This window comes from Salmo salar, chromosome 29 (genome assembly GCF_965601325.2).
Source record: "Salmo salar chromosome 29, fSalSal1, whole genome shotgun sequence".
Classification (NCBI taxonomy): domain Eukaryota; kingdom Metazoa; phylum Chordata; class Actinopteri; order Salmoniformes; family Salmonidae; genus Salmo; species Salmo salar.
This window is the reverse complement of record NC_138319.1, coordinates 15,248,684-15,273,960: the sequence shown is the minus strand read 5'-3', so window position 1 is coordinate 15,273,960 and position 25,277 is coordinate 15,248,684. Positions and strand designations below refer to the sequence as shown.

General features: G+C 43.0%; 1 protein-coding gene across 4 annotated transcripts in view; it reads right to left on the bottom strand.

The window, feature by feature from the left end:
* LOC106590190 (transcriptional activator GLI3) overlaps positions 1-25,277 on the bottom strand; it is a 130,296-nt gene that overhangs the window by 47,845 nt on the left and 57,174 nt on the right. For all 4 annotated transcript variants that reach the window (XM_014180928.3, XM_014180925.3, XM_014180927.3 and 1 more), the window contains one exon: positions 11,905-12,010. In XM_014180928.3, coding sequence (XP_014036403.1) covers positions 11,905-12,010 — 106 coding nt within the window. The remainder of the gene's footprint in view (positions 1-11,904; positions 12,011-25,277) is intronic.

The following is a 25,277-nucleotide window of genomic DNA, read 5'->3' as shown; positions in this document are numbered from 1 at the left end:
TTGCGATACGAGTCAAACGGAAAACATCATGCCCCATGTGCACATCTAAAGACAACAACTATATCTGAACTCTCCAGTCTACCAGTCCAGTTTACTTCAATGTTCGTCTCTCACTTAATAAATAAAAAAACAATCCCTTTCGGATACACAAAAAAGGCAACTGCCTGACATAGGCACACAGAGACTCAGCAGCACCAAAACGCTAGTTGCGTTGCTTTTAACAGTTCTGACGCTCCGTAGCTGTGTGCATGACTGCGCGTATTTGTGTAGCTCCCGCTGGACGATGCGTGAGAAACGTCACACGCTGACCCCTCTCTGAGAGAGAGCGGTAATCGCGGGAGTCCGAGGCGGCAGAGAGATGGACTCTTTCTGTTGCTCATTCCAAACAGTTAAGCTCAGTGTGACAGGTGCAAACGTTCTTCTCACACTAGAATAATGGGCTCACATTATACGAATAATGGACTCCAGATTTCAATGGATAAGAGAGATACGGTGCTGAAAGAATAGAGTACCTTATGTGAATGTGATCCATATCCTCCGTGAAGGAAGTAAAGGAAGAAGAAACATGGTGAAATGCCACAATAGCTCAAAAGAAAGAACGGGGATGGAGAAATGGCCTAATAAGGAGGAGTGAAAAGGAGAGGTAGAGTCAGTTGTGGAGAGAAGATCATTAACTCATTTCCTTCACTGCTAAAGCTGTCGATGGTCATCGGAACGGTTTAACGAATGTTAAACAGACGTTTTTTTTTTTTTAACTGCAACCTGTGGTAATAATATATATTGTTAAATTCATGTTTTCCTCCGTTTACTTGAAGCTTGATGAGGGGAGAAGTGGATGGAGAGGACTGGGGGGGAGGCTTTCTGGCGAAAAGCAGGCAGAATTTACGGCCCTGTTCCCTAGATCTTGTTACTTGCTATAACTGGCCCCCAGAGTGAGATCAGAGGGCCCCGAGCCCAAGATGGAATAATGGGAAGTCCACATTTCTACACTTTCTTCTGACGGCCCGCCGGACCGGTTCTGCCTGCCTACACAGGGCAAGGGTCTCAGTCACAACACCGACAACATACTGTACTCTCTCTTCAATCACATTATTTTGTCTTTTCTTAACCTAACAACTATTATAAGGTACAACAGACATGATGTAATGACATTTGGTGTATTTTCTCAAATGTAGAACTTTGTGTATAGCAAAATCTATTTTCCAGTTTTTCTTTCGTACAAATGCATGTTACTGTCTAAAAACAATTCATGCAAATTAATATCCTAAGATGAAACAAACATCAAGAACAAACAGCTGTTCTCTGCCCTCCCTCTGAACCTCATACCTCCAGTGCAGTAGATTGGTTGGTTTCTGAGAGCATCAGAGTGCATTGTGGGTAATAGGCCCAAGTGTTTTGTAATAGTTGCTAATGAGGAGGGAGGGGCCTTTAATAAGCCAATTAATAGAATGTACAGCCCTTTAATGTGACAGCTGGCTCCTCCCACAAGCCTGGTATCCCCTCAGTCAACACAGTATTCATAAAGCATCTCAGAGCAGGAGTGCTGATCTAGGATCAGATCTTCCTGTCCGTATAAATGTATTCATTATAATTTAAAAGGAAAAACTGATCCTCAAACAGCACTCATACTCTGAGAGGCTTTATGAAACGGGCCCTGGAATCCTGGGAAATACCGAGGTCTTCCTTATCAATAGCATTACGATAATCAATCAAAAAAATACGAGTACATTTTCCAAAATGTGTAATTGTCAATTAAGTTGGTATATAGTAATTAAAATTACATTTGAACTAATTCCCATTTCAGACAGAAGATGTGATATTTTACCAACAAAAAAAATACAAGGCAATGTTTATATGACCCCCTTTTAAACAGTCCCTTATTTACCACTTTTTTGCAGGTATAATATCCCTTTTATACATATCAGCGGGTAACTAGCAAATAAGGAGGGGTGGTGGAGTGTTGTTAAACCATGGGGGCTTTTTGCATTTTAGGGAGGTGTTAAACAATGGAAGTGTTAATGGATTTACCTGCAAAAAAGCAGAGAACCATTCACATAGACCCAATACCTTTATTTTGATTACAGGGTCTGTGAAAATGCAGGAATCGTGGCCTTTTTTTTTTTTTGGTGGCTGTTTTAAAATTATTATATATTTTTTTAACCTTTATTTAACTAGGCAAGCCAGTTAGGAACAAATTCTTATTTACAATGACGGCCTATCCGGCCAAACCCGGACGACGCTGGTCCAATTGTGCGCCGCCCTATGGGACTCCCAATCACGGCCGGTTGTGATACAGTCTTGATTCGAACCAGGGTGTCTCTTTTAACTTGCCATGTTTTTAACCCCCTGCCCCTTTTAGATATACGAAAAGGCTGGTATAAAAGGCAGGCATGGTCAATTAGTGGGATTTTGGTCTGTATATGAAAGGGATATAACAGAGGGAATGTTAAAGGTAGAATGCTGTGATAATGGTTGCTTGGTGGTATTTTAAAAATAGATATTAAAGGTCAATTGAAATCACAATTAATCACTTCCATTGTTGTAATTTATTTTGTAGCATATAGTGTCCATACACTCCTTTTGCACAATTACAATTGTATCTGGTTTTTATTTTCTGAATCTTAATTTATTTGGTAGAAAAATCTAAAGATGAAAAGCATTATTCAACAAACCCTACTTAATATTTTAAATGGCGAGTGATGTAATGACACAGTTGTCGAATCTTCCCATTATGAAATTGACAGTTGAGCACAAGTGCTTTGTTAACCTTAGGCAGATTGAACACACACACACACATACAAACACACACACACTGACATGCTGATTGACACACACGGCTAGCTGTTAGCACCTGTCTGTTATCTCCTCTCCTCCAGACTCTCTCTCTTCCATTGTGCAACATGGGCGAGCTACAAATTGAGATCTCAAATATAAACAGGAAGGCATTCGATTTCTGTACAGAAAATCAAATGTACTAATATGTTACATGTGGAAATTGAAAAAGTCACTAGTAGATAGATAGATATTATTCTTGCAGTCAAATAAATAATTTTCTGTATAGTCTTAAAGGAATGAAACCTACAAAGACCAATGGAAATGTACAGAGAAACAACTGGGTTATTCATTTGACCTTATTTTTACTACTCGATAAAAATCTGAATCGCCAGGTGCATGTTCTAATTTATTTTGGTGTATTTCAAAATCAGGAAAAGGAAAAAAAATGTGTATGTTGAGTTGGGTGGAAACAAAAATATATGATGTACGGCAAAATAACATTTTATAACAATTTATACAGTACAACCTACTCTTTCAATTAAAATAGTTATGTAGCTGTGAATGTAATATTAATAAATATCCTATTTATTTTACAAAATGTATATTTCTGATATATCAGCAACAATATACATGTAATAACCATCAGAAATAGAAATATGTATTCCATATGTCCTAATAAAATGTATGCAATATTGTCCACAACAGTCTATGTGTAGTAACCATAGAAATAGAATTGCTAGAATATACTGTATGTATATGGTAGTAACAGCAGCTCATAAGTAGAATTTAGCAACATGTCTAAACAGGTTTTCTTTGGTAATGGCTCATCCGTAAGCCTGAGCAGGGCCTGTCACATGTCTAGTCTGCCAAATACTTTCTTTCTCGGTATCCTTCATCCGGTATCCATCATCCTCAAAATGCACAGGTGCCTTCAAAATATCACGCTTCATTGCACTGTCAGTGAGGAAAAAAGAGGACACCGTCCATTTAGGTTTTCAAAACTGGTGTATTACAAAAAAATAGATATAACTTCAATCTGCCCACATTTCTGCTTATAGGCATTTATCTCCTTTTCTCTCTAAATCCTGAAATTGCTTGAGAAAAAAAAAGAGAGAGGGAGAGATACTTCTCCCGCCTCTCTCGTCCATTTCACAGAGTGGCGTGCAACTTTCTTTTTCTTCCCGTTTTTTTCTCCAGTGAAAATTGAAGAGGCTTTATGTCAAATAAGGCTAAAGTCAGCCTCTCCATATCAAGCAACGCAAGGCGCGAATATTACTGTGGCCATGATAAGACTGCCAGATAGAGTGGGAGAGGAGTGGAGGGAGAAGAGGGGAGGGAGAGAGAGGGGAGGAGGGGGAAAAACTGAAAAGAAAGTGACTCTACTCAATTATACTGCAAAATTGGTATGACTGAATATTTTTCATTCAGGTGACTGATAGTATCGGTGAAACGGCAATGCAGATAAATAAAGGAGCTTTCTGTCAAGAATAAACACCATTAATCATGAAGCCAGCTACCGCGCGACTGCCTGTCCAACGACTGCAGCTTGACGCCACAGAGAAAGTATTAAAAAAGAAAGGGAGGAGGAGGAGGAGGAGGAGGAGGAGGAGGAAAGGGGAACCTGGTGAATCCACTAGAAAGAGGGTGACCTATGAAGTCGCAGGGAACTAGGGATGAGGGGAGGAAAGGGAGGGAGATGAGAAAAGTGGCTTGCCCGTCTCCCTCTCTTCCTTCTCATTAATGACAGAAGTCACATAGAGATCATCTAGACATGATAAGGAAATGATCATTAGAAGTTAATAGAATTGATGGTCCCACATAATATTTGATCTAGGTTTAATATTACTATGATTCTATTTATTGTAAAGGACTAAATATAGTCTTATACTAAACAGGTTCATTTAAAGGGGATTTTCAAATGGTTTATATGTGGTTTACAGAAATGTATGAACTCATTAGAAAATGTATACTCAATACATCTATAAGATTTACAAATCAGAAATGTATTTAAAACAGAAAATACAAATGTATTTTTTTTTATGCATGATTGACTACAAAATGATAAAAATGCTTCCCATACAGTAGGAAAGGGTTTGAAAACATGAAACATCAGCCCAAAATAAATAAAAACCTCAACACTTGAAAAGGAAAAATCGAAAGGAAAGCCTCAACATACATTAACAGTATTTTCCTGTAGCTCTTTATAAAAACTCCATGCACTATGCCTTTTGTCTTTCTTTTGTCATGGTGTGTGTGTGTGTGTGTGTGTGTGTGTGTGTGTGTGTGTGTGTGTGTGTGTGTGTGTGTGTGTGTGTGTGTGTGTGTGTGTGTGTGTGTGTGTGTGTTGCAATGCCTCTTCCATTCTGGAGTAGAGGAGCAATCTGGAGGGAGGAGTGGAGATAAGACTGTGGTCTTTATGCTAAGCAGCGAGACGCTCCTCAATGTGCAGATTGGGCTCTCTGACAACAGTTTATGTAAATAACCAAACAACACAGAGTACACCTAAAGAACACAGAGAGAGAGAGAGAAGAGAAGAGAGACAGAGAGAGAGAGAGAGAGAGACAGAGAGAGAGACAGAGAGAGAGAGACACAGAGAGAGAGAAGAGAAGAGAGAGTAACAGAGAGACAGAGAGAGAGAGACAGAGAGAGACAGAGAGAGACAGAGAGACAGAGAGAGAGAGGGAGGGAGGGAGGGAGGGAGGGAGGGAGGGAGGGAGGGAGGGAGGGAGGGAGGGAGGGAGGGAGGGAGGGAGGAGCGCAAAAATGCAGGTAGGGAGGTGGAAAATGTACAATTCATGAAATATTCAAAACAATCTTTTCCATAGATAGTGGGGGAAAAGACAGCTCATGGGCCGTTTGTTGGAGTTCCACATGTTTGTGCCGCTTTTCAAAGTATTACATTTCAAATGTCCAAAAATGTTTCAGTATGTTGTTACTCAGATGGAATGATCATTCTCGGAATAGCATGAAAATCAATTACACCCTCTTTCTGGGTAGTTAACTATGGTTTTACTGCAGCCGACTACAGAGTGCTGATGTTGTACTGAAATTAATGGGACCTGCTTTTCCCCTGGTAGACTCACAGAATACCTTACAGTCCGTTTGGAGACCACAGCTGTACAAACACACTTCTGAATGCAATAACCACACAGACAGGAAGCAGCATACCCTTACATGCCCAACACACACACACACACACACACACACACACACACACACACACACACACACACACACACACACACACACACACACCACACACACACACACACACACACACACACACACACACACATAATACCAGGTTTACAAGTATATTCACCACTTACCAGTGCTTAGCAAAGTTTTGGTAAAAAATGGTGTTTGACCAAATACAAAGTTATTTTACAGAAAACAAATGAACAACAGACTTTCAGCATGCTTATAGGGAAGGGCACTGAACATGCTAGGCACTGACACAAATTACTCATGATTGGCTGAAAGAAACTGATAGTAAGAAGATTGTTGGAGCTGTTTTGTTATATTTCAGTGCAGCTTTTGATATCATTGAGCAAATCACATCAAATCGTATTTGTCACATGCGCTGAATACAACAGGTGTAGAACTTAGTGAAATGCTTACTTACAAGCCCTTAACCAACAATGCAGTTTTAAGAAAAATATGTGTTAAGTAAAAAATAGCTAAGTACAAAATAAGAAATAAAAGTAACAAGTAATTAAAGAGCACCAGTAAAATAACAATAGTGAGGTTATATACAGGGGGTACTAGTGCAGAGTCAATGTACGGGGGCACCGATTAGTTGACGTAATTGAGGTAATATGTACATGTAGGTAGAGTTAAAGTGACTATGCATAGATAATAAACAGAGAATAGTGCCAGCGTAAAAGGGGGGGGGGGGGGTAGTCTGGGTAGCCATTTGATTAGATGTTCAGGAGTCTTGTGGCTTGGGGGTAGAAGCTGTTGAGAAGCTTTTAGACCTAGACCTCTGGTTGCACATTTAACATGCTGGTAGAAATGACGTAAAACAGATTTAAGTTTCCCTGCATTAAAGTCCCAGGCCACTATTGCTGAAAAAACTTAGGTGTTATGGATTTGCATTCTCTGCCTTATCATTGCCTATCAAATAGAACACAGAGGGGTTTCTTTAATTGAAAGCCTCCGTAATGCAAATTTGGTTGAGTGTGGTGTACCGCAGGGCAGCCAGCTAGGGACATTATTATTTTCTGCTTTTATTAATGACCTTCCACTGACCTTAAATAAGCCTGTGTCTATGTTCAGTGACGACTCAACAGTATACACATCAGCTACGACAGTAAAATAAATAACTGACACCCTTAACATAGAGCTCCAGTCAGTTTTAGAATGGGTAACTAACAATAGGCTGATGCTAAATATTTCAAAAACTAAAAGCATTTTTGGGGGGTCAAATCACTCGCTCAATGCTAAACCTCATTTAGATCTACTATTGAATAATGTAGCGATTGAGCAAGTTGAAGAGACTAGACTGCTGGGTGTAACCCTAGATAGCAAGCTGTCATGGTCAAAACATATAGACTCAATGGTTGCTAAAAAAGGGATGAGGTCTTTCCATGATAAGGCGTTGCTCTGCTTTCTTGACGTCTCAGTCAACCAGATACTGTACGTCCTACAGGCCCTAGTTTTGTCGCACCTGGGCTACTGCCCAGTTGTGTGTTAATGCGCAGCAAAGAGAGACATCGGTAAATTGCAGTTGGTCCAGAATAGAGCAGCACGTATTGCACTTAGATTTACACGGACGGGGGGGGGACGAGGGACGGGGGGGACGGGGGACGGGGGGGCAATGACTTGCATGTCAATCTCTCCTGGCTCAAAGTTGAAAAGCAGCTGGCACACAGTTCAGACACTCAGCGGTACAACACAAGACATGCAATCAGAGGTCTCTTCACAGTCCCAAGAGCCATGACTACATGAAAACTCTCTGCCACCCCAGGTAACTCAAGCTAGCAATACAACTAGATTCAAAACCCAGATCAAAGAACACCTTACGAGACACAGCCATTTTGATATATTTTGTATTGTAATTTGCACTGTATTATATCATGTAAGTGGGTGGCCTTGCACGAGCCTTGGCTTGTGCGCGCCGGAACGGCGCATAGGGCAGGAGCCATCTCCTTTTTCTGAAGTGTGAGGAGAGACAGGAGATTATGTAGTGTTATGTTGTATTATGTTGTGTTAGGTACAGTATATTATGTCTATTACGCATGTTATTTGTTTTGTTTCCTGTTTGAACCCCCGGAAGATTAGCCCCTCCCTTGGCAGCTGCTAATTGGGGATCCCAATAAAATACTAAACACAGAACATTGTGCCAAATCGGTATGTTTTCTATATTGTGACATTCTGACATCATTACTATAAGACAACCAATGCCAGAGAGAATCCTCAGGAGAAAATACAAACAAATGGGAAAAAGTTACAAATCATGTTGCAACTAACTGCCATATTGGATTGTAGTGTCTGACCCACAGTTGAAAGGGCACATATCAAATATATTTTGCACCAGATTCATAATGTTTCGTTGGCCATGTCCAAGAAAATAACCAGTATTCATACAGTATGTTATCTGAGACAATGGCAGAACTAACATTAACATGACAATATGCAAACATTATCCGAGTGAATGCGAGTCTGTGGAGATACCTTAGTTTACACACTCCATTGTGTACTCAGGAGTAGATAATTTGAGCTAATTCCTAAGCAAATCACTATATCGCAACGACCGTGGCTACGCAAACAGCCATGAGTCAATTACTTATTCCCTAAGAGCATCTTGTTGTTTTAGTGGCCACATTCAAGCACAAGGGCCTCTAACTCCTAAGTAAACTCTCATGCAGATAATTGACTTGTAGTCGAATACCTCTGTTTGTTCCCGGCCCGTCTCCGGGTGACCGAGACCAGGCGCTGAGTCACAAGAGAGGGCCTTTTGTTTTGTGGTAGGCCGTCTTCGGTCCAATAATGCCCCCTATGAAAGGAGCGGTCTCTTCTCTTTGGCCCCGGCCTCCCCCATGCAGCCCCCCCATGCAGCCCCCCATTAAGCCGGGCTGACACAATGGGAGCGGTGGTGGGGACGAGAGCTCCCATGGAGAGCTTGCTCTTCACTGGTCTGTGTGTTTATTTAAGCAGGAAGTGAGGAAACATCTTCTCTAGAGGAAGAGTGGTGGAGGGGTGAATCTCCGTCAATGGGACTGGAGGTCAGCTGTTCCCAGGCCAGATACACTAAGCGACACACATATTGATCTGACAGTAGTGTAGGAAAGGCCTGCTGATCCTAGATCAGCTGCACTGACTCAATGATTCAATAGTCATAAAAAGTGGTTGGTCAGAGCTCTGCTGGTCTCTAAGACTCCACAGTTTCCCATTTTAGACATGCAGGACTACAACCCCCTATTATGTGTACCTACGTAATCAATGCCCTGCACCCACACGACGATGGCAACCCCTGACCCTCCATCTTTAATATTGAATGGCGGGTGCCTTCCCTACAAGAATTTATAAAGTAAACGATTCTCCTAGCTCCTGCCTGTAATTGCACTCTCCCCTTCCTAATAGAGGTGGTGTGCAGCAGGAGAGAGAGGGGGGGGGGACAAAGGACAGTTAATTTGTGATTTCCTCTGCTCATTTGAAGGCAAATTAAGTGTCAAGCAGCTAATACAGAGCATATTTCATTTTATGAGCTTTTAATTTAATTCTGTCGGCCTCATATCGCCCAGTGCTGTTAGCGTAGCCTAACGCTCCTTCGTTCCTCCCTCGTCTGCGGCACCAGGCCATAAATAAACATGTTTCAATTATACCCATCACAATAATAGGATAGGTTTCTGTTCATTTGTGACGTCGGTTAGACGGCAGAACATATCATGGGAAAATGAGCCGGCGGTGGCAGCTTGTTTTTCTACCGGACACAGTCCTAGCGTTAGAATTAGCGCTGTTAGCGTTAGCGCGGCAGCTAGCGTTAGCGAGGCTGGATTGATTGTACCGCCGCAGGGCCAGACCCACTGTAATTACCAGCTATAATGAGAGCCCTGCATGGGGAAGTAATGGCAATAATACTCTACTGTGTACTTAGCCATATCTTTAAGAGGGCTAATAACGATTCATTCTGCTCACTAAGGAGAGCTTGTCTTAAAACAATTCAATATTTCTCTCTGAAATCCACCCACCTGTCCCCCTGGTCCCTGAAGGACCATACTTGTTCTCTCTGTGTGCAAGACCACTGACTGCATTGTTGGGGGTGACTGGATCAAAATGCTCCTTTATAAGAAATTCTTAAAAACACTGTGCATGAGACCAAATTGCCAGATGTATGGTTCCAAAACAATGCTGAGTACGTTACAGTCAAAATCTGAAGCAAAACTACAGTAGCCTACATAACTCTGTCATCTGTAGACGGACTATACAGACCGTAAACTTAACTTCAATAGCATGTAACACTGTTGCCTACTCTAAAAAGCAGCAAAAGTAATGACATTGTGAGCGGAGGACCGTAGGTTCCGATTTGAAAGGGACATGTGTAACTCGGTAATGTGTGTACTAGTACCCAAGTCAATTCGAATAAGACCGTCCACTAAACAACTGACTTGTAATAATGAAAAATGGGGCCTTTCAGCACGGCGTGTCGTATTAAGCAGCAATACAAGTGGATAAACAGGCGGTAAGTACAACGGCGACCATGCCTCCACTGACTGGTTGAGCAAACGAAGCGCGCCAGCCAGATAACTCCTGTCTGGACAGAGAGCGAGTGACTGAACACGTTTGTTCGGCGCAGCACAACTTCTCTTCTCTTCCCCCCCTAATTTAATTCAGTGGGTTCCATGTCTCCCACTTCCCCCTAACCTATGCTCCAGATCTTTCCAAAGCGCCTCTGACTGATAACAAGCGCGACTGTTTGTTTGAGCCGTGTTGGCAGCGCGTGTTCTCCCCATTATCTCCACATAAGCTAAATGCTAAATTATATTTGGTATTTTGTTTGCGGTGACACAGGGCATCAATCATCAACCCTTTTTTATTTCCTCACCTCTCCCTCTCTCCTTACCTCAGGGAGAGAGGGAGAGGGGTTGAATGGGGGGAGACATAAAAAATTCATTACGCTTAGTGGCACATCGGCAAGGGAGAGATATGACTCCCGAGCACGAGGGCGGGTGAGGGTGGAGGGGGGGAGTTGATAATGATGAAGAATATAAAACCTAATGCTGCCCCATCCAATTTGTCCCCGTCGCGCACTGATCGCTTCCTTCCTGTCTCCGGGTTAGAAAGTAGCGCCGCAAGGGCAACAGAACATCCACTGCTAGTCCTCACTGTTCAGGCAGAACAGAGGGAGAAAGCGGTAGAAGGAAAGACGGAGAAAGAGAGGGGAGAAGGAAGGAGAGAGTGAATGAGAGTGAGAAAGAGAGAGGCTAGTGTGTGTGTGTGTGTGTGTGTGTGGGTGTGTGTGTGTGTGCACAGAAACTGAGGGAATCCCCTAGTACAGAGGACATTGATGTGTGGCTGCTGACCTGGCCAACCACGTCAGTGAAGCCTTAGGAGAAATATGGGAATGGGAGACTCAACCCATACATGTTCCTCTGCTTAATGCACTTACTTATGTGTGGTGGGGGGGTGGGGGTGTATACATGGTACAGTGCATGTCAGAAAATGTGTATGTGAAGGTGTGTATGTCAGTACAGTTATTTGTGTGTCAGTGAAGGTGTGTATGTCAGGTTGAGAGTTGCATCGTCTCGTCTTGACAAGGCTTGATCACTGTGCTTATGAGAATCACACGCCGCGGGCTCTCGTCTCCATGTTTCTGACACGTGTTCATTTGCCTGTCTCTGACATGTGGATCATGTTGCTGCCAGACAGGGCCCGTGGCCTTTGATCTGGGGAGCACAGAGCATCTCTGAGGAGGATGCAACACTCCCAGAGAAAAACAGGAGAAACATATTTATATTGTCATTACCACTACTTTGAGTTGATACTGATAACCAAAAGACTTCTCAGTAGGCCTGACAAACTCCTAGGCATTATTTTCAGTTGAGAAGAAGTGTCTCGGTGTGTGTGTGGTGCATGTAGGAGGGGTTGTGTGTGTGTGTGTGTGAGTGTACAGTCTGTGACACTCACACGTGCAGCGGGGGAACAGGGGACGGCTCGTAGATGTAGCGTCCCTGGGCGTGTCTGTCATCGATGGGCACCGGCGGATGGAAGGCAGGAAAGAACTGTGGCGGGGCTGCATAGGGGTAAGAGAGAAAGAGAGAAAGACAAGGGGACAAATGGAGAGAAGAAAAAGAGCGTTAAACAGACCATCAGCTTTAAAGCACATATCTCTTTACCAACCATTGAATCATGGTTGCATGTATTGACTCAATGTGTTTTTATGGGCATTCCTAAGTAATGTGCTTCTTCAGCCGGTCTAAGGGCAGAGTAATGAAAAGCAGTGGTTGATGGCTATCTTTCAGGAGGCCCTGCCCAAATGAGACCTCATTAAAAACAACTGAACTAAAAAGCCTCACTGCCTTGGAATGTTCACTAGGAAGTCCACCTAAAACAACTCGGGGATATAACTCAAAATAAACCGAGACACACATTAACTGCAAGGGGACGGCGCCATTTTTATTTTTCTTGCTGTAAGGCTGATCAGGCATAAATACACTTTACACAAATACACTTTACACAAAGACTAACACGGAGGAACAACCACTGAGGGAATTGGGAGAAAAATGGAGGATGCGTTTGGGAGCAGGGAAATGATTCGTCACAACTGTCTGAAAGAAGTGGGAGGCTGTCTAATTCCTCATACAAAATATTAAAACATTTGCATAATATCAGCTCCCAAGCACTTTGCTATTTTTACCCCGAGAGAGAAGCTGCTGAATTTTCGCCAGGGCTGGAAACATACAACTACAGAAGTTCAAGTATCCTCACCTCAATTGCACCCTCTATCCCAGGGTTCCCCAAATGGCGCCCCCCGCAGGTGATTTTATTTGGCCGCACAAGTTTTCAGAACAAAAAATTAATAAATGCACTACTGGTCAAAAGTTTTAGAACACCTACTCATTCAAATGTTTTCCTTTATTTGTACTGTTTTCTACATTGAAGAATAATAGTGAAGACATCACAACTATTAAATAACACATATGGAATCATGTAGTAACCAGAAAAGTGTTAAACAAATCCAAATATATTTTATATTTGATATTCTTCAAAGTAGCCTCCCTTTGCACAGTCTTGGCATTCTCTCAACCAGCTTCATGCGGGAGTCACCTGGAATGCATTTCAATTAACAGGTGTGCCTTCCTCAAAGTGAATTTGTGGAATTTCTTTCTTGCTTAATGCGTTTGAGCCAATCAATTGTGTTGTGACAAGATAGGGGGTATATGTGGTAAAAGACAAAGTCCATATTATGACAAGAACCGCTTAAATAAGCAAAGAGAAACGACACTCCATCATTACTTTAAGACATGAAGGTCAGTCAATACGGAAAATTTCAAGAACTTTGAAAGCTTCTTCAAGTGCAGTCGCAAAAACCATCAAGCACTATGATGAAACTGGCTCTCATGAGGACCGCCACAGGAATGGAAGACCCAGAGTTACCTCTGCTGCAGAGGATAAGTTCATTAAAGTTACCAGCCTCAGAAATTGCAGCCCAAATAAATGCTTCACAGAGTTCAAGTAACAGACACAACTCAACATCAACTGTTCAGAGGAGACTGTGAATCAGGCCTTCGTGGTCAAATTGCTGCAAAGAAATCACTACTAAAGGACACCAATAAGAAGAAGAGACTTGCTTGGGCCAAGAAACATGAGCAATGGACATTAGACCAGTGGAAATTTGTCCTTTGGTTTGGAGTCCAAATTGGAGATTATTGGTTCCAACCGAGGTGTCTTTGTGAGACGCAGTGTGGGTGAGCGGATGATCTCCGCATGTGTATTTCCCACCGTAAAGCATGGAGGAAGAGGTGTTATGGTGTGGGGGTGCTTTGCTGGTGACACTGTGATTTATTTAGAATTCAAGGTACACTTAACCAGCATGGCTACCGCAGCATTTTGCAGCGTTACGCCTGCTCATCTGGTTTCGGCTTAGTGGGACTATCATTTGTTATTCAACAGGACAATGACCCAACACACCTGCAGGCTGTGTAAGGGCTATTTTACCAAGAAGGAGAATGATGGAGTGCTGCATCAGATGACCTGGCTTCCACAATCCACTGACCTCAACCAAATTGAGATGGTTTGGGATGAGTCGGACCGCAGAGCGAAGGAAAATCAGCCAACAAGTGTTCAGCATATGTGATCCGATTCAGGAAACTAGGCGTATGTCACAAGTTCACAGGAGAGCCCTTTGAACGTAAAACTTTTAGGTTTTTATCAAAATGCATTTTTTGGCAGAAATCCCTTCTCGAACATGTGATCTTTTATGTGCTTTAATAACAAACTTGTATGCCATTTGTAAATATGAATAAAATTGTTAAATTACGAGCCTTGTTGGTTAAGCCACAGGAAAAGACAGTAACCTTCCCACTAGCCATGATTGGCTGAGATAATTAGTGGGTTGGACATGCTGAGAGAGGATTTTGGATTGGTCTGCCATATAGAAGGCTTCTGTCTATTTGAGCTCATCAGTCTGTGTTGGTAATCCTGTCCAACAAAGATTTTTTTTATGTACTGTGTAGTGGAGCTGCATAAGTGTTGCTCTCCACTTTCCGGAGGATCAAGTTTTGAAATCAGTGGAATTGGAGTATGATAGCTAAAGAGATGGAGAAAACACCTGTCACCGGATTACATCTTCAAACTAAGGGCAACCGTGGTACGGCATTCCTGACAGGTCGACATGTCCATCATGCATGATGATGTATACAAGTAAGATAGCTAGCAACATTTTCAGATATTACACGTTTCTATTTTGACAGAAAGTGGTTTCATTTCAAGCTAAAGTGTACTGTTAGCTAGCTAGCTAACATTCGCTAGCTGGCTCCCTAGCTGACGTTATAATTTGTTTCCCAGAGCTGTTTTCTTTTCTAGTTAGAGCCTAATGTTAGCTAGCTAACATTGAATCTGGTTGGTTAGCTCCCAGCACTGTGGCATTGTTGGTACTGTTCATTGTTGTTTAACTAGATAACGTTAACTGGCTGGCTCCTTAGCTAATGATAGGTGATGTGTGTACAACACCCGTTGGATATGGCCGGTGTCAGTAAACGTCTGCAAAAAAAGAGTAATGCAATTGTTGCCAGCAGAGCTGGTTAGGCTGTTTTCATGTTATTCAGAGGTAAACAAATCATCGTCAAGTGTGCACTATGACGCTGAATGGGTGTAGACAAAAAAGAGCTCTTCACTAGATACCAAAACATTCAAAGGCCATTTTCTCAAAAGTGAGTTTACAAGTTGATCAACTTTCAAAGCAGAATTACTTTCCCATTGTTCCTCAAATGCAATGTATGATATACCATTTTGTAGCTCTGAGTCTCTACTTTTATCCAATGTAAAAAACACCATTTAAAATTTTGCTACGTAAGACCGAATCCAGGTGGTGAGTCACATATGTGCAAACTCCTTCAAGACTGTTGGAAAAGCATTCCAGGTGAAGCTGGTTGAGAGAATGCTAAGAGTGTGCAAAGCTGTCATCAAGGCAAAGTGTGGCTATTTGAAGAATCTCAAATATAACATTTATTTTGATTTGTTTAACACTTTTTTGGTTACTACATGATTCCACATGTGCTATTTCATAGTTTTGATGTCTTCACTATTATTCTACAATGTAGAAAGTAAAAAAAAAAAAGAAAAACCCTTGAATGAGTAGGTGTTTAAAACATTTGACTAGTGTATATTTTGGGGGGGATATAAAAGACTGTAAAAACACCCAAATATCAGCTCCATGGGATTTTAATTTTGGAAATCTGTTCCAAAGTATTCCCATTCTTAATAATAAGATACTGTATATGTGATTGTATACAAATGTAAGCAAGGTTTGACATTATTATGTTTTAGTCAAATATTATATCTGTTTGTACTTCTTGCAGCCAATTTGCAGTCTACAAATTATTTGTAATTATGTTCCAATCCCCTGACATCCGCTCAAGAAGATATCGGCCCGTCACTGAATCTAGTTGATGATCCCTGCTCTATCCTATGGTATATAATCCCTCGAGCTAGCGCTGGAATGTTGTGTTTTGAATACATCATACTGTATATCCATTGTAGGACAAGTTCAAACATGGGCTATGTCTATGTGAGTGCATCTTGCCCATACTACCCGAGGGGCTACTTGAAACCCTACCCTTTTAAAAGTGGAAGGGATTAAATCACACACGCACATACACTACCATTCAAAAGTTTGGGGTCACCGAGAAATGTCCTTGTTTTTGAAAGAAAAGCACATTTTTTTTGTCCAATAAAATAACATCAAATTGATCAGAAATACAGTGTAGACATTGTTAATGTTGTAAATTACTATTGTAGCTGGAAACGGCTGATTTTTAATGGAATATCTACAGTGGGGGGAAAAAGTTTTTGATCCCCTGCTGATTTTGTACGTTTGCCCACTGGTAAAGAAAGGATCAGTCTATAATTTTAATGGTAGGTTTATTTGAACAGTGAGAGACAGAATAACAACAAAAATATCCAGAAAAACGCAGGTCAAAAATGTTATAAATTGATTTGCATTTTAATGAGGGAAATAAGTATTTGACCCCCTCTCAATCAGAAAGATTTCTGGCTCCCAGGTGTCTTTTATACAGGTAACGAGCTGAGATTAGGAGCACACTCTTAAAGGGAGTGCTCCTAACCGCAGCTTGTTACCTGTAAAAAAAGACACATGTCCACAGAAGCAATCAATCAATCAGATTCCAAACTCTCCACCATGGCCAAGACCAAAGAGCTTTCCAAGGATGTCAGGGACAAGATTGTAGACCTACACAAGACTGGAATGGGCTACAAGTCCATCGACCAAGCAGCGTGGTGAGAACGTGACAACATTTGGTGCGATTATTCGCAAATGGAAGTAACACAAAATAACTCTCAATATCCCTCGGCCTGGGGTTCCATGCAAGATCTCACCTCGTGGGGTTGCAATGATCATGAGAACGATGAGGAATCAGCCCAGAACTACACGGGAGGATCTTGTCAATGATCTCAAGGCAGCTGGGACCATTGTCACCAAGAAAACAATTGGTAACACACTACGCCGTAAAGGACTGAAATCCTGCAGCACCCGCAAGGTCCCCCGGCTCAAGAATACATATACATGCCCGTCTGAAGTTTGCCAATGAACATCTGAATGATTCAGAGGACAGCTGGTGAAAGTGTTGTGGTTAGATGAGACCAAAATGGAGCTCTTTGGCATCAACTCAACACACCGTGTTTGGAGGAGGAGGAATACTGCCTATGACCCCAAGAACACCATCTCCACCGTCAAACATGGAGGTGGAAACATTATGTTTGGGGGTGTTTTTCTGCTAAGGGGACAGGACAACTTCACCCCATCATTTGACGGGGCCATGTACTGTCAAATCTTGGGTGAGAACCTCCTTCCCTCAGCCAGGGCATTGAAAATGGGTCGTGGATGGGTATTCCAGCATGACAATGACCCAAAACACACAGCCAAGGCAACAAAGGAGTAGCTCAAGAAGAAGCACATTAAGGTCCTGGAGTGGCCTAGCCAGTCTCCAGACCTTAATCCCATAGAAAATCTGTGAAGGGAGTTGAAGGTTCGACTTGCAAAACGTCAGCCTCGAAACCTTAATGACTTGGAGAAGATCTGCAAAGAGGAGTGGGACAAAATCCCTCCTGAGATGTGTGCAAACCTGGTGGCCAACTACAAGAAACGTCTGACCTCTGTGATTGCCAACAAGGGTTTTGCCACCAAGTACTACTAAGTCATGTTTTGCAGAGGGGTCAAATACTTATTTCCCTCATTAAAAAGGAAATCATTTTATAACATTTTTGACATGCGTTTTTCTGGATTCTTTTGTTGTTATTCTGTCTCTCACTGTTCATATAAACCTACCATTCAAATTATAGACTGATAATTTCTTTGTAAGTGGGCAAACGTACAAAATCAGCAGGGGATCAAATACTTTTTTCCCCCACTGTACATAGGCGTACAGAGGCAAATTATCAGCATCCATCACTCCTGTGATCCAATGGCACGTTATGTTAGCTAATCCAAGTTGATCATTTTAAATGGCTAATTGATCATTAGAAAACCCTTTTGCAATTATGTTAGCACAGCTGAAAACTGTTGTGGTAATTAAAGAAGCAATAAAACTGGCCTTCTTTAGACTAGTTGAGTATCTGGAGCATCAGAATTGGTGGGTTCAATTACAGGCTCAAAATGGCCAGAAACAAAGCACTTTCTTCTGAAACTCATCAGTCTATTCTTGTTCTGAGAAATTAAGGCTATTCCATGTGAGAAATTGCCAAGAAATTGCCAGTCTCAACGTCAGCAATGAAGAGGCGACTCCGGGATGCTGGCCTTCTAGGCAGAGTTGCAAATATCTCAGACTACAGAGTTGCAAAGCCATATCTCAGACTGGCCCAAAAAAATAAAATATTAAGATGGGCAAAAGAACACAGACACTGGACAGAGAAACTCTGCCTAGAAGGCCTGCATCCCGGAGTCGCCTCTTCACTGTTGACGTTGAGACTGGTGTTTTGCTGGTACTATTTAATGAAGCTGCCAGTTGAGGATTTGTGAGGCGTCTGTTTCTCAAACTAAACACTCTAATGTACCTGTTCTCTTGCTCAGTTGTGCACCGGGGCCTCACACTCCTCTTTCTATTCTGGTTAGAGCCAGTTTGCGCTGTTCTGTGAAGGGAGTGGTACACAGCGTTGTACGAGATCTTCAGTTTCTTGGCAATTTCTCGCATGGAAGAGCCTTAATTTCTCAGAACAAGAATAGACTGACGAGTTTCAGAAGAAAGTTCTTTGTTTCTGGCCATTTTGAGCCTGAATTCGAACCCACAAATGCTGATGCTCCAGATACTCAGCTAGTCTAAAGAAGGTCAGTTTTATTGCTTCTTTATTCAGAACAACAGTTTTCAGCTGTGCTAACATAATAGCGAAAGGGTTTTCTAATGATCAATTAGCCTTATAAAATTATAAACTTGGATTAGCTAACACAACGTGCCATTGGAACACAGGAGTGATGGTTGCTGATAATGGGCCTCTTTACGCCTATGTAGATATTCCATAAACAATCTGCCGTTTCCAGCTACAATAGTCATTTACAACATTAACAATGTCCAAACTGTATTTCTGATCAATTTGATGTTATTTTAATGGGAAAAAAATTGCTTTTCTTTCAAAAACAAGGACATTTCTAAGTGACCCCAAACTTTTGAATGGTAGTGTACATGAACACAGAAACACACACACACACACACACACAAACATACACACGAGTCACATCACAATAAAAAAAAGCCTGTCTGCAGACGTGTAGACACTGAGTCTTTATCTGTGAGCAGGCGCCTGAACTGGCAGAACACAGTCAGACAGGGGAGGGGAGGAGGGGCGCTTCGTGATAGGATGTGTTTTTAGTGTGTAAACATCTGGCGCCCGTGTGCCAGCAGGAGGATGGGCAGGCAGGCAGCCAGGGGAGTGGTGCCCAACAGCTGGATCTAGTTGCACCCCCTGGTCAATGCCAAACACAGGGCCCACTGCTGGGCAACAACACCGAGAGGTTTATCCCCCCCTTGGCCCCGTCAGACCTGCTGTTCTACCTCAACAATCACATACTTTGGCACAATCTACCCTTAAATAACAATCACTACCTAAACACTACCTCAACACTCGCTACCTCAACACACACTGCCTCAACGCACCTTATTAATACATGACTTACAGCTTGGCTACCTGCCCTGCCCCTGCTCAACCAACAGGGCACAACTCAGACAGGCCTTGTTTTAGTGGAATTGCAGGGCTTGCATCTCTTAAAAGAGAAATATGTTGAGTTGTATTACGTTTCATGTAAGCAGACAGCCATAAATCAGATGCATCCTGGTGAATAGATTAGGAATGTTTTCTATGATTGCACACCAGTTATAATAATAAATAATGGCTTGCATTGTAAAGCAAAATAGAGTATATAATGGTCTTAACATGTCTTAACATGGAAAAGGGTACTTTGATCACGAGGCTCAAAACACATGCTATGGAACAGGTCTGTAATAGCCCCCCAAAAAACGTTCCATTGTATTACGCAAATGTGAAAAATCATTTGAAATGAACTTGTTTTTGTAAGAAAGACAAGAAAGCAAAGAGACGTGCTAGCTAAATACCTACTGTAGCAGCACTCTGGCACTGTGTTTGACCTCTGAGTAGCTGTCTCTTTGATAGCTTCCTTCTGATGACTCATGTTTGGCCTGGTCTTCTCTGAAGGAGAGGAGGTAAAAGGGTGGAATCTGCTATCACTTGTGTTTACCTAACAACTCTTAGCTCCGATGCACTAAGCAGTATAGGTTTGCTAGGGTCTCTAAGCCATATCCTTGACCACCCATGTCAAACCCTGGGCTGTAACTTCAACCCGCGAGGCAGGAGAGAGGTCTACGGAGGGTCTATAGAGATTTCAGACTGCAGAACCTCTACGTCGTTGACCTCTCCTCCACCCCTCCTCCAGACTGAATGCATGCTACAGCTCCTCTTACACCACCTCCCTTCTCACCTCCCCCATCCTCCCTCACCTCCTCCTTCACTACATCCGCCGCTCTACTCTAGATTACCCAGATCCCCCCCTCTGTTTATCCCTCTGGAGCGGCTCACTCAACACACCCCTGTGCCTCCCCCTGCTTCTTCTCCTCTTTCATACCCCCTTCATCGGTCTCCTCTCCTCCTGCCCTCCCTTCTGGTGTCAGCCCACACTCCTCCTTTGCCTCAGCCCTCAGCAGTCGATTAGGGGAGCTGGTTTATTTGAATCCCTGTCTGAAGTTTACTTTAGCAGGGCCTCTATCTAAATAGGCTCTGCCACCTCTTTTACGCCATGCCACACTACCTCCATTAGGCAGGCTAACAGCCTTGTGTGCCACTTGAGGGAATGTATGCAGTGCCGAGAACAAGGGAAAGAGAGATAGAGAGAGAGAGAGAGAGAGAGGCTCCATCTCACAATCCATCACCACTGTCTCCTGTGGGGACTACTTTGTTGACTCTGGGAGTAAATTGCCCCTGCTCTTCTGGATATTCACTGCATGTATTCCGGGGCCTCTTTAGAATACAGACACAGCTGGGAGAGTTAATGCGAGTGTCACAGCTTTTAGCGTCCCCACCGCTGCTGCCACAACACCACTGTATGGACTAGCATTTCATAGGAGAGAGTGTAATGTGTATGCATTTGCCCCAACTGCACAGAGGTCCTATAACCGCCCATGGCAATGTGAGTGTGATTAAGTAAACCATTATAGGGTAAAGCAGAACTCTGCATCCAAAATGGCGCCTTATTCCCTATTTAGTGCACTAGTTTTTGCCCAGGGCACATAGGGTGGTCAAAAGTAGTGCACCACATAGGGAATAGCGTGCCATTTGAGACGCATACTGTACTATAGCAACCAAATACAGTATGTCACTAACAGGCCAAAATCCTCAGAAATAATGGGCACAGTCTAGCAACTTTTGCTTTGGGGGAAAAGGAATTATCAAAATGTATCAATTTGAGTACATTTCCAAAACTGCAACTCAACAGCAATTCATCACTAACCAGTACCAAATAAGTCTCACATTCTTTTGAAGTATTTTAATGACCCTGCATAACTTTGCATAAGAGCAGTATTCATTTTTCGTTTCATATTTTTTAGGGACTGAACTCATTAAGACGTGATTACAAATGGGTGTGTAATGAAAGGACAATTAGTTGGCCACTTTGACCAGACTCATTAGTTGTAATTCTAACACAAACACACTGCTACTGAGGACCAAAAGCCTACTGCTTCCCCTTCATTAAGAAGAGGATGATAATTACTTTGTCTTTTATTGGACACATAAAAGGGTTTTTAAAGAGGAGGGGGATTGAGAGAATAAAGCCTTAAGCAGATCATTCTAGTGGTTTCTTATTAGTTCATGTATTCCCTTAATGTAAGGTCTAGAGTATGGCTATAGTTTGTGTGTTGCCGCGCTTGAAAATAATCGGAAGAGTCAACCACACTCTCACCGAATTTGAACCGCAATTTCACATAAACAATGTCTCCCGTGTTACCTCTTCAGAAGGTTGACGACTTGTCATAAGGGGAGATTCCTCCTGTCCCGTACTGACTGCTCCCGGCTCTCCTTCAGCGCTGTGCGTCCCGAATGGCGCCCCTGAGTCGCGCCCCCCCCAAATGGCTCCCTATTCCCTACATAGTGCACTACTTTTGACCAGGGCACTAAATAGGGAAAAGGGAGCCCATTGGGACGTGCACACTGTGTCATCTGCAGCCTGACACTGAGGAAGAACAGTCATCCAGAACCCACAGAGTCTCCTCCGCTCCTCCATGCTCTGGTGCAAAAGCACAAAGACGCACTGACAGATTGTCATAACCGACTGAAGCGGAGTGAGAAAAGGGCTGCTGCCGGGGCCTGCTCTGCTCCACAGGTTTGTGAATGGGTAATGTGGAACATATGATGGCGGCGCTGGGCCTGCAGCACTGCCAAGTTTCATTACGCCACTTCTCTCCTCGCTCATGATCTCAACACTCAGGCACGCCGCCTTCACCGCTGCCCGGAGCCAGATGATGACTGACGAGCGAGTGGGAGAGCGCTGGCTTAGTTGAGCGCGCGAGAGTACGACTGACTATGAGTAGCGGCATGTGTACGTGAATGAGTGAGCGTGTGTACGTCCACGTTACGTTAGATAACAAAACCCCTCTGCGATCCCTACAATCCCCCTCGCCTTCTCTCAACCCCACAAACTGTGCGACACCGACCCTTCCCCCGCAAAACACCTCCACAGGATCAAGAATCACACCAGCTACAACTGTTCACATGAAGGGAACCCCATGCGGACTGTGTCAATATCACGAGGAGTGTGTGTGATGTTGGAGGTTGTTTCTTTGGGGGGTGGAGGGCTGCGGAACGTCCCCATCGCCTCCAGATCAATCCCTCGCCTCCTGCGCCACTGCGCTAGTTGTTTGCTTGTGTGTGCTTACACTGAGACCTCAAGCTGTTTTCAACATGTAAATAACACATTCCGGGACTGTTCGGCTAAGCTCAGTGGGAGTTCCTGTTGACTTTTGGAGCGTTTTGCTGAATTACTGTCCCAGATTGTTGCACGTCTAATGGGCTAATTACCGCTGTATAAATTAGCCTAATGCTCTCGCTGTGCTGAGGCTCTCTGCAGTACTGTACGAGGTGTGTGAGCGGCCTAGACTCTGCAAAACAGCTAGTGTGCGTGTGGGTGTTTTCGTGGGTGTGTGTTTGACTGGGGAGAAAACAGATCCTTTACTCAGCAAAGACTAACTGTGAGAGAGAAGACAAGGCAAGAGGGTAGAGGTTAAATAAAAGAAGTGTGTTTAAAGTGTTGGCTTGCCAATCTCTCTGCCATTCATCATCGAGAGAAACGTTGGCAGGTTGCACTTTCTCCTTTCCCAGTAAATCAATACACTTCTCTTCTTCCGCTCTCTCTACCTCCTTTTTCTTTCGCTGTCTCCCTCTCTCTCTCTCCCTCTCTCTCTCAAAGAAGCAAAGAACATTCTAGTTTACACTGCATAAGTCACTCTGTGCAGGGTCTTTTGGTGTTGTGCCTATGCATTGCTGACAGTTCCTTACATACTGGGGCATATACTGTAGATGTTTTAAACCAGTCAGGAAGCAGGATAGAGATGATGGTGGAGATTAGGTAGTGAATATGTTTGGTCAAAGCAATTATCCCTCCCTTATTCCCCTTACCCCCGTACTCCTTTACCCCCTACCCCTGTACTCCTTTACCCCTACCCCCATACTCCTCTTACCCCCGTACTCCTCTTACCCCATACCGCCTACCCCCATACTCCTCTTACCCTCTACCCCCGTACTCCTGTTACAACACCCCAAATAGCATAATGGAAGTCCTGCATCGGCAAGACATTTACCAAGTGGAGTTAATCTTAACAAATTGCGCTCCCAGTGAGGGCCCTCGCTTTGTCTCAGAGTGGAGCTACACACGTACCACTCTCCATGAACTGTACCCCTACGCCAGCTCCCCTGACATACCTTCCCTCCTTCTTTCCCTCCCTCCTTCTCTCCCTCCATGCCAGCACAGAGCAGCAGAGTAGAAGTTGAGGTTATTTTGTGGGGTCCTCTGCAGAGAGCCAATCTATCTACTGCATTTGGTGAATTCCTACAGATTGGCCAAAACTGCGGGGGGGGCAGAACAAAGCGCATTGCGTCGGTTCACCCTCCTCTTTCTCCTCCTCTTCCTCCTCCCTTTCCTTCCCCACCCTCCTCCTTCTCCCCCTTCCCAGCCGGGTAGAGATTTACACTGCACTAAACTCCTGTCTCTCTCTCTCTCTCTCTCTCTCTCTCTCTCGCTCTCTGTCTCTCCGTCTCTCTCTCTCTCTCTGTCTCTCTCTCTCTCTCTCTCTCTCTCTCCATCTCTCCCATCTCTCTCTCACTCCCTCTCCATCTCTCCCATCTCTCTCCCGCTCTCTCTCTGCCTAGTGCCTGGTCCCCCGAGCAGCCAGTCCAAACAATGATACATCTCGCGGTGGAAAGGAAATGACTTAAACCTCAGGTTAACTCAACAGGCCCATGCTATACGCATATTTGTGTTTTATTCCCATGTGATTTATGGTGGTTCCAGACTATCCTATTTTCAGATCTGTGTTGTTTTTAAGGCCCATGTTTAAGTATTTAACCCCAGTGAATAAATAAAGAGGAACATTTTGTGCTAGACCGTTCACTAAACATCTATTTTAAGCATGGCTAATGCATGGTGTATACAGTATATAGCACTATACTGTATATGATTAAATAAATTCACCCACACCCTACCTCTGCAAATGAATCAACAAGACTCTTTGAGTGTCCTTAATGTCATGAATTTTACTTGTGATTTCAACTTGAATGTGTTATTGTGTGTGTATGGTAATATCCATGTATTTCAGTGTCTTTCACTACCATTTGGATATCAGTAAAAACTTGAACTTGAAATAAGATAAGACAAGATGTCATTTTTGTGTCCATTAGTGCAGAGAGATTAACCAACATTTTGTTTATTTTTTATTTTTTAAATAACTTATTAACCAACATCGGTTCAATTATTTGAATTCCATTTCGGTCAGGTTTTTTCTGTGAGCTCAATACGCACATTGTGCAGTTTCTATAGAGATAAAACAGATCAAGCCCATACTGTGTGATGTAGTAATGAGTTGTAGTTTCCAACAAGCCAATATTCTACATAGTTTAGTGCAGAAAACATGGTAATTAACTACAATGACCATAATCAATACCCCAGGCCTAGGTGTGAGGAGACATATTGTATTCTACAATATGAGGAGGACTAAAAATGCTTTTCAGTCTCACTGACTCACCCAATGATCCGCAGCTTACTCGCTGGT